The sequence below is a fragment of the Glycine max genome, chromosome 18 (genome assembly GCF_000004515.6).
Source record: "Glycine max cultivar Williams 82 chromosome 18, Glycine_max_v4.0, whole genome shotgun sequence".
NCBI classification, from domain to species: Eukaryota; Viridiplantae; Streptophyta; class Magnoliopsida; order Fabales; family Fabaceae; genus Glycine; species Glycine max.
The window spans coordinates 20,466,586-20,477,437 of NC_038254.2; the positions used below are offsets into that span (position 1 = coordinate 20,466,586).

Sequence of the window (10,852 nt, forward strand, 5' to 3'; positions counted from 1 at the left end):
GCTTAGCCTTCCCATTCAGCAGTTATACAGGTTTGAGGTTGTAGTATATGTGGAGGAGCACATGAATTTGGCTATTGCATACCCCTAGATGATGCTATAAAAGAAGTGAATTCCATGGGGAACCAAAGCAGACAAGGATTCCATTCAGGCGGCTTTTCATGTTACCAACAAGGAGGGCATTTTAATCAGAATCAAGGGCACTGGAGGTCTCATCCAGGGAACCAATTCAATAAAGATCAAGGAGGACCATCCAATAGGCCTCAGAATTAAGGGCCTAGCCTATATGACAAGACAACCAAGCTGGAAGAGACTTTGGCTCAATTTATGCAAGTTTCAATGTCCAATCACAAGAGCACAGAGTCAGCTATAAAGAACCTAAAGATTCAAGTGGGGCAGCTAGCTAAACATATAGCTCACAATTCTTCTGGAGGTTTTGGGGCCAATACTGAGAAAAATCCCAAGGAAGAATGCAAGGCTGTCATAACTAGAAGCAAGAGGGAGACTGTGGTGGAAGATGAAGGGAGGATTAGTGATGAGAAAGAGTTAGTAGCTAAAGGAGAAAAAGAAGAAGATCAGATGAGGGAGAAGAAAATAACTGATGAGGAGAAAGAAGAAAAAGAAGAAGAAAATGAAAAAAAAAAGAGAAAAAGAGGAAGAGAAGAAGACAAAGAGTGAGTTGGCCACAGAAAAGAGGCAAGAGGCTATCTCATATACAGGGAAGGAAGCACCATACCCTTTGGTGCCTTCCAAGAAAGACAAGGAAAGACACTTTGCTCGTTTCCTTGATATCTTCAAGAAATTGGAGATAACTATCCCTTTTGGAGAAGCCTTGAAACAAATGTCACTCTACTCCAAGTTTCTTAAAGATCTACTGACCAAGAAGGGCGAATATATCCATAGTGATAATATTATGGTGGAGGGAAACTGCAGTGTTGTTATTCAAAGAATCCTTCCACCTAAATGCAAGGATCCAAGGAGTGTTACAATCCCTTGCTCTATTGGTGCAGTGTTAGTTGGAAAAGCCCTCATTGACTTGGGGGCCAACATTAATTTGATGCCTCTCTCCATATGCAGAAGGATTGGAGAGCTGGAAATCATGCCAAGAAGAATGACATTGCAATTGGAAGATCAATCTATTGCAAGGCCTTATGGCATGGTAGAAGATGTTTTGGTCAAAGTGCGACAATTTACTTTCCCTGCAGATTTTATGATCATGGATATTAAAGAGGATCCTAAAATTCCATTGATTTTAGGCCATCCCTTCATGCTAACCGCCAATTGTGTGGTGGATATGGGGAAAGGTAACCTTGAAATGGATATAGATGACCAGAAGGTCACATTTGACTTGTTTGATGCAGAAAAGCACTCACTTGACCGAAATATTTGCTCTAAGATGGATGAAATTGAGAATGAGATGGCTCAGATGGCCAGAGCCAAGATTGCACAAGACCCTTAAAGGTAACATGCGCCAAGCTAGTGATATTAAAGAAGCGCTTACTGGGAGGCAACACAGTCTTTTTCTTTGTTTTCTTAATCATTGCTTTCTATACATCAGTGCAGATAGTTAGGTTTCAACTTGTTTGTGATTGCTAGAGTAAGACATCAACACGCTTTATATGATAAAAGGGTTGGCAAAAGCTTCTCTAAAGCTATGGATGAGGAAATAACTTAGAAAATTCTTCAGTCATCCACTCGCTCAGTGCGCCCTATGCGCTAAGCGAGTCTTACTTCGTGCGCTGAGCAAGTTGTCACTCACACTAAGCGCGCCAACCCCCACCCATTGGCTGAAGAGGTCTCGCTAAGCGAGACAGTTGCACTAAGCCCAACAAGTTCCATATTTCAATCTTAACATTGTTACATATTTCAATGAAAGTTGCCAAGTGTGCATAGAGATCTTCATTAGGTAATCCTTCAAATAAGTTCCCTTGTATTAAATGAATTAAGGAATGTGGATAGTTGATGTTGTTAGCTTGCACTTCAAAACGTGCAATGCTAGTGAAAAATTGTGGTACTGAACTACTTGAGTAACCCTCAAGGGTAATCCTCTGGTCATGCTCTTCTGCCATGGTAATGACTTCAGGTAATTGAGTGGCATATTCCCTTGATGATGGTGAATCAGGTGATAATAAGTCAGAGAAATGAGTCTCCTCCTCAAGAATGGATGCAACTGTTCTATCTTGCATAAGTTTCCTTCTCCTCTCGGCCCTGTTCCTTTATAATGTAGCTTCAATTTCTAAGTCCAGAGGAACTAAATTGCCTATGGGAGATCTATGCATATACAATACTAACATAACAGCGGCTATCCAGTTAAACAAGAAAAGACAAATAGAAATTAGGAACAAATATTCACAAAAACAATCAAAGAATAGACACCTAAAAATGAGCTAACTTCCCAAATAAAAAGAAGTTCCCCGGCAATGGCGCCAAAAACTTATTCGCAAATTCTGGCAAGTGCACCGGATCGCACAAGTAGTATAAAACGATAAGAACCGAGTATTGAACACTCGGGGAACTTGTGTTATTTGGTAAGCTATTTCAGCAAATAGGTGTCTGGTGTGTAAAGGTAAGTGTGAGTATGAAAAGGTGTATAAACTATCTGTGCAAAAAGAAAGAAAATCACGTGAGAGAAATGATGTGTAAAAACAAGTAGAGAACACGTTGGTCTTCCTAATAGGTGCTTGATGCTAAAAAGATATTCTCTATCTAACAATGCTCATGTGTTCTTATGGTGTCTCCTGAGATACTAAACCCCGATTCCTCATGATAGTTTAGCCTAATCTTGATCAAGTATTGTCTGCAGATTCCTCTTGTAAGACTAAACTCAACCAGGACCGCATTAAGACACACATACTCAACTAAATTATCGCACCCCGATTCCTCGTGAAAGCACGACAACTCAGCCCTGCACTATCAAGGACTTTAGAGTCAGACCAGTTTCCACTGTTGAATGACCCTAACAAAGCATGCATCTACATGATCAAGGTAAAGGCATACTGGAATGAAAAGCATATAGCACAGAGAACACACAAAACATCATTAAATAGATAGAAATATATTTACATCAGGTACCTACAGGGAAGATCCAACAGAGGATTTAGCTTTCCATACCAAGAAGCCTTCTTAACAACAAAGAGAAGAATAAGATGAAAGATTGCAAAAATACAAGGGGTGAGGATGTCTCTTTCACCTCTAGGATCTCACAATCTCTCACAAAATCATCTCAAGCTCTCAAATCGGCTCCTACTTCAAGCTCTGGTCTTTGCAGATCTTCACACAGCAAAATCTCTCAAAACTCTCTGGAACTTGGACCTTTCTCTATCTAGAAACCCAAGACATGCAAAGCTATGAATCCCAGTCCAAACTCTCTTCACAAAATCTGATTTCAGGCTTAAATAGGTGGCCTTGTTCGTGCTCGTGCGCTTAGCGCATGTATGGACCGCTTAGCGCACGTTAGTGATTTTTTGCTTAGCGCGCCTTTCTCACTTAGCGGATGAACTGAAGCAGTGCGCTTAGTGAGATGAAGTGGTGCACTTAGTGAACTTGTATGCTCATCTTCTTCCAGAGTCTTCCTCGCGCATAGCCCAGGAGTGTTGCGCTTAGTGGACGCTCGCTAAGCTAGCAGATTGGCTTAGCGAGAAGGTGAAAAACAACACTTTTCAAAGCTTGCCTAATTAACCTGAAATTGAGAGAAAATGATTATTAAACACACAAAATAGATGTATTAAGTATCTATAGTCTATACTTAACAAAAAGTACTTATAATACTACAAAACAACCATAAATTGGGAAAGTTTGATACAATTTACACAAGTTTTATACACAAAAGTTAGTCGTATTCATCGACTAACACTAAGCATATCATGTTATTCTCTGAACGCGCGCTAAGCGAGTCTGTCCCGTTAACCGCCCAGCCCATTTTTCTGTTTTATTTTTCTACTTTCAGTCTTGAATAAAACCTGTCTAATTTTCTCTCTTGTGATTCTTTTGATGCTGATGGCCTCTAGGAAAAAGAAAGCAACTCTTCTCGACCTCAGGAACCATATGACACTACAAGATTCATCTCTGAGGTCGCATGGGAACACTTCGAGCAGAACGTTCACTCCCAGAACATTCTTCCAAAGAGGAACATTACTTTATATGTCACGGAGTACGATGAATTCCGATAGGAGCTCGAGAGGCGCAGGTGGCATAAAGCCTTGACCAGGCAGCCTGATGGTCGCATTGATGTGGCCCTGGTCAAGGAATTTTATGCCAATTTATATGATCTAGAGGATAAGTCCCCGAGGCAAGTCAAAGTGCGGGGCAAATTGATAAAGTTTGATGGGGAGTCACTGAACACATTCCTGGAGACCCCGGTGGTTCTGGAGCCAAGGGAGCACTACTCCGCTTTCTCCAGATTTTGTCACACACACCCAGACCCTCAGGAGCTTGCTTCCAAGCTCTATATTCCAGGGCACGGTTTTGTTCTGAACGCTGAAAGAGCACCCTGGAAGCTCCTGAGGAAGGATTTGACTACCCTGGCACAGACCTGGAGCGTCTTGTCATACTCTAACCTCACCCCCACTTCTCACACGTCTGATTTGAACATGGATAGGGAAAGGTTAGTCTACAGTCTGGTGACGAAGATGGACATGGACGTGTGCTCGTTCATCTCTGGATAGATATCTCAGATGGCCCAGTCTAACTCCTCCAGGCTCGGCTTCCCTGCCCTCATCACTACCCTATGCATTGCCAGAGGAGTTGTTCCAGACTCATTGACCTTCGAATCCCTTAGCCCTGCCATTAATTTGGCTTATATTAGAAAGAACTGCTGGAACCCAGATGATCCCACGATCACTTTTTCAGGGACCCGTAAGACTAGGGCTAGGGGACCTAACGCTTCTGCTCCTTCTTCTTTTGCTACCCCCTGCTCCAGTGCCTCCAGCACCACCAGTTCCAGTACCCTCTGACACCTCCGCTCAGAGCTTAGACGCTATGGTGCCGATACTGCAGAGCCTTCACCAGGGCTTATGTCTGGTGATGCAGAGCATTCATAACTTGGCTCAGCACCAGCCCATCATCATTAAGGAGGAGTTTATTGCCCAGGTGGCCTGGCCAGGAGTCCAACCTTCTCCTGTGGAGGAAGGTGAGGCTCCTACAGCCCAGGGGCTGCAGCCAAAGCCGAAGGCAACACCCGAGGCCACATCGGAGGAGACTCCAGAGATCACACCTGCTGCCACGCCTGCTGAGGACACAAATTATGCAGTAGATATGGCAGTAGCATAGAGCACCTAGGACCCCTGGTCCACTCCAGCACAGGATACATCACTGCCAGCCTAGGATGCTCCCTACACCAGCACAGGATGACTGAAGATAGGACCCTATTTATTTTTCTGCTTTTTATATTCAGTTTTTAAATTTCAGTTTTAGTTTTAGTTTATTTACGTATTTAGCACATTTGACAGTTTTTGAACAGTTTACAGTTTTTAAATTTTATGCAGTGGTTTGCTTTGGTTTTAATTTCCGGTGTTTGTGATTGGTTTGATTGGATTGATTGCATGACTTGAGTGAATTATGATGATAAATCACATGCCTTGAATAAGTATGCGGTAATTAGAAGAGAAAGAACATGAATTAGGGGCGTGAGTGAAATTGTTATTTTGTTTGACAGGTAAATAGTGAAGGTAATCATTAGCCATAACCCAGTGAGTTGTGTGAACTTTAATTGTGAGAGAACGACTAGCATCAAGTATCGATTTTTGCATGAATCTCTGAATACTGAATGAATGCATGATTTGGAAATGATGAAGGTCGTGATTGATTGAATTTGCCACTTAGCCAAATAGTTTACCCTATTCATGAATGATGAATCCTTTGTACCCATTTTGAGCTTAAATCTGATTCACTGAGTTTAACCCTAAGCCTATTGAATTATAATCTCCATCTACTTTCTTTAGGTTGTAGGAGAGCATTATGGTTCAAAGAAAATTTGTTCCAAATTTGGGGGAAGGTATTGGGTGATTATGATTGTGGTAAGACAAGCAACAACCACAGAAAATTGTATCAAGAAGCAGTAAGTAAAAACTGCTAAAATAAAATATAAAAAAATATTAAAAAGAAAGAAGAGAAAAGGAAAGTTTTAAGAATAAGAAAAGTTTATGTGTGCTTAAGCTAAGTGTCTTATATGATTGTGGCATTTCAATAGAAGATGGGAATAAAAGGAAAAGAGGTGATCTAAGGATGAATCTCTCCTAGAACCTAAGTTTTGCATCCTAGAAAAACCATGAATTGTTTGTAGCCCAGCCTCATTACAAGCCAAGAAAGTCCTTCAGATTCAAATTATGTGTTTGTGATTGTATGGCATGATATGAAATGCAAAAGTTGAGACTTGTGTTGTTTATTGATTAGAAGAATTACCTTAAACACTTGTGCTTATGAGAGAAATAGTGACCGTGAGGATTAGGCTTGATTAACCTTCCTTGATACCTGTCTTGCTTGCTAGCTTATTTTATTTGTGCTGCTCAATGATCATGTTCATATCTTTGAAGTTCTACATATTTTTATGAAGGACTGTTGGTTGAAGTATTGCTTGCCACTTATGTTCATGTGATTGAATATTTTGGAACAAACACATTTTTGGTTAACCACTGTGATTTCTGTCACTTAAGGACAAGTAAACTGCTATTTGTTTGCTTGAGGATAAACAAAACTGTAAATTTGGGGGAGTTTGTTAGTCACTATTCACGACTAAGTTTTGTATTGAATATTTGCACGAAATTAGCGCTTTACCTCCAATTTATAGTTCATTTTGTGGGAATTGTACATATTTTCATGTTTAGTTTGATTTTATATAATAGATGCTCCCGTTTTTGTGAATTAATGTTGAAACCACTTCAATTTCAGGCTAAAAGAAGAGAAGTTCAAGTAGCTGATGTCTCGCTAAGCGAGGCAGATCCGCTTAGCGAGTGACATCCGCTAAGTGAGTCATACATCCTTAGTCTCACTAAGCGAGACTTCAGAAGATGAAATGTTCAAGTAGCCTTTAAAACACTGAAGTTGGCAAAAACTAAAAGAGAGTTGGAAAAATAGAGCCAAGGGAGAAGCTGAAGCAACAGAAATTGAGCCACCAAGAGAGTTTAGGTTAGAGGAGTGAGATTAGGGTTCTAGAGGTTGAAGGAGACATCCTCAATCCTTCTTATCCATTTTCTTCCACTTAAACTTTGTTCTTCCTTGTATTGATATTTCATTTCTTGTAATGAAAGGCTAAACCTCTTGGTTGGGAAGTTCTGCTGAACCCTTGATGTAATATTCTTTCACTATCTATTTAATGTTGCTTTTCTATGTTCATTGCTTCCATCTATGCTTATTTTTACATGCTCATGGCTTGATCACCTATTTGTATGTATAGTTAGGATTTTTAGCATTGGGAAGTGCTTTAAAGCCTTAGAACTTGGTAGAGCAAGCTAGAAAACTATATGTCTAGGAATGGAGTGCAGCGATCTAGTTCATATTATGCTGTAGACTTAATGCAATTCTTTTAGGCTGAGTTTGTTGAGGGATCAAGGATGAGGTTTAAAGAGAGTTAGGCTCATTCACTAGAGGAATCTTGGTTTGGGTAATTTCTCAGCATAAGAACACTAGGATAACATTTAATAAAGAAAAACACATAACAACGTCAAGGAAAATTCAGTAGAATGACCCAACGCTTTTTACTTGACTGTTTTTACTCCTCAAACTTTGGATATTTAGTTTGTATTTAAATATATTTTAGAAAAAAAACTCAACTTGATATTTACTTAGCTTTTAGTTATACAAATGTTTGCTCACTGAATATACATTTTCTGAGTGAAACAAATTCCCTATGGATACGATGCTCGGTCTTACCATTTTAATATACTACTTGTGTGAATCGGTACACATGCCGAAGAGTGAACAGTTTGGCAGAATATCCTGATGCTGAAGAGGGAATTGCCAAACTATACAAGCCACAAGAAGATTAGGTGAGACATTTGAAGCTATTATACCTGAAACTAGTGATAAATGGGAATCCAATTAACCGAGCCTTCATAGACAATGACACTTTTCTGAATGTGATGTCTTTCTCCTCTATCAAGAAGTTGGAAAGTCCAAGCAAGATCTAATTGGGATAAACATTCATATGACTTCCTTCACAGGAGATCTTACAACGAATATGGGAGTACTAATAGTCAAAATTATGGTAGACCAAAGATACATAAGACTACATTCTTTGTGGTGAATGCAAAGCCTTCATATTTAGTCTTATTAGGGAGAGATTGACTACATCCCAATTATGTGTACCATCTACCCTCCATCAAGTTTTGATTTTCTGGATTAGCAACAAAGTAAAGTTAATGTCGACAATCCATTCTCCAAAGATATGGTGTCTACAAAAGCCATATTTTATTCACCTCTCATGCAACCAATCATGGAGATAGCCTCTCTAGAAGAGTTTTATGAGGCCAAAGCCTGTGAATTTACCAACCAAGGTTTAAACTCAAAAAGTCAGCCAACATACAACTGATTAAACAAGAAATTGAGGAATTAGGATAATGGAAGTGCTAGAAGATATTATGCAAAGAATAGAGGCACATTTTCTGAGGAAGTAATGAGGAAAGTGCAAGAAGAAGAGCTTAGAGGGAAATCCTTGCCAAAGATTGAACAACATGCGATTAAGAAGCCATTACCCCTATTAAACGCTCAAGATCCAGTAATAGATGTGAATTTAGGAACAACTAATTTCTCACGTTTCACTAAGATATGCAGTCTATTATCTAAAGACAATTAAGCCAAATTGTTGGCACTTATCATTCAGTATAAGAATTGTTTCACATGGGATTATCCTAAAATATCGAGGTTATCCAAGGAGTTGGTTGAGCATCAACTACCTTTGAAAAAGGGTTTTAAGTTGTATAAGCAACCTACCAGGCATTTTAATCTAGAAGTCTTGCCAATGGTCAAGAAAGAAGTGGAACGCTTGCTATCTTAAGGATTTATTAGAATGGCTAAGTATCCAGATTGGTTGCCTTATATAGTTCCAATAAAAAGAACGACAAGGTACATGTATGTGTTGACTTTAGAAATCTGAATTTGGCTACCACTAACAATGAGTGTGCCATGCTAGTTGTGGATATCTTAGTAGATTATGTGGCTAACTATGGAATAGTAACCTTTAAGGAGGACTATTTAGGATATAATCAAATTTTTATTACTAAAGAGGATGCTAACAAAACAACCTTTAGGTGCCTTAGTTCCATTGGTATTTTTGAATGGGTAGTGATGCCTTTCGAACTCAAAAATGTTAGGGCCATATATCAAAGGGCCATGAATATGATATTTTCATGATTTGATTGGCAGGACTATGGAAGTATACATTGATGACGTGGTGGTTAAATCGACTTAGTTTGACCAACACCGGATAGACCTAGAACATGCATTCAAAAGAATGAGATTGCATGGCCTGAAAAATGTGCCTTTGGGATAATGACATGCCACTTCCTAGGTTTCTTGGTGCACAGAAAAGGAATTGAAGTTGACAAAAACAAGGGCAAGGCAATCCTACAAGTAGTCCCTTCCAAGAATAAATTGGACCTATGACACTCTCTACCCCACACATATATGTATTAATAATAAAAGGAATAGAAATGTGGAATTAATTAAAAGTTTTAAACCATTTAAATAAAAACATTTCAAAAAGGGTAAAATGTTCACATTCATTTTTCGAACATTATAATAGAACTTTTCCAAATAAATAATAAAATATTCTCGACTTAAAACAAGGACGTCCATACTGAATGAAAAGAAGTCAAACTAATAGTGGAGAACATAAATCAACTATATTGTTCCTGGAACTGTAACATATGAAATAAAACCCCATGCCCCAATGTTACATCTATCAGAGCATTTCCCTGACAAAGGCTAAGCCTCTCTATCTCCAGCATGAAACTCATCATATGTTGGCTCACCTGAAATAAAATGGAATTCAACCCAAACACAAACACACACCGGGAATGAGTTATCACATTCGTATATAATAAAACACTAGAGCATGTGAAACATATAAATACATAGAGCTAAATTTACATTAAAAAAATCACTTCCCCAAACCACACATAAGTATTCACACTTATTCAAGTTCACACACTCTAGAAAATAATACCAAAATCTCAATCCTTAACTCAATGAAAGTCAAACATAAACATTATGCAATAGATACACTAGACTCAAGCCTACATGCAATGTGGTACCATTTTCAATGAAAAACCTCGTCGGACGCCTAGGAGTACATGACAAGACATGCCTCACAATAGGTAAGTTAGGTCACTCTCACTAAGTGAAATCATAGGAAGACTAGTTAGGGTCACTCTATTTTGCGCAAATGCTCCAACCATGTGGGATCGGCATAGACTTAAAGGAGCACTCAAACCGAGTGTATTTACCTCCAAGGCCTAGACTCCGATGAGTCTATCAAGGCCTCTCCCTCGTGATTCAGGTCCAACCCAAAAAAATTTTTAACACACATAATCTACCTATGAACTATGCAATACATACAACTACTCAATTGTTTTCAAAATCTCAATTAAGACGTAATTCAGGGTGTGAAGAATAAGAAAAAGGTGGATTCTGTGTTTTTCTTGCTTGTGCTGGATTTTGAAATATTTATAGGATTTTCTTTATTTTAGCATCTTTAATTTCAAAATCTTTTTAACTCATCACGCCTCAAGTGATTAAACTCGTCAGGTTCCCACAATGGAGCACATCACAAACTCGTCGTCCTTAAAGGGTCTTACAGTTGTGTGATTGTAGCATTCATAGCTCACGACTCAATACATGCAATATCTCAATACACATGTAT

The 10,852-nt window shown here is 39.0% G+C and overlaps 1 protein-coding gene across 1 annotated transcript; it reads left to right on the forward strand.

The window, feature by feature from the left end:
- The first annotated feature begins 336 nt into the window (after positions 1-336).
- LOC102665670 (uncharacterized) lies at positions 337-1,456 on the forward strand. The gene is made up of 2 exons (XM_006603253.1): positions 337-542; positions 931-1,456. Exons 1-2 carry the CDS (start codon positions 337-339, stop codon positions 1,454-1,456), a joined length of 732 nt encoding a protein of 243 aa, XP_006603316.1.
- Positions 1,457-10,852: the final 9,396 nt, after the last annotated feature.

Excerpts from the sequence above, each read along its gene's own strand:
- LOC102665670 (XM_006603253.1), top strand. The coding sequence starts at position 337 with ATGTCCAATCACAAGAGCACAGAGTCAGCTATAAAGAACCTAAAGATT. Across the intron at positions 543-930 it reads AGGATTAGTGATGAGAAAGA|TGTTGTTATTCAAAGAATCC; the intron begins GTTAGTAGCTAA and ends GGGAAACTGCAG.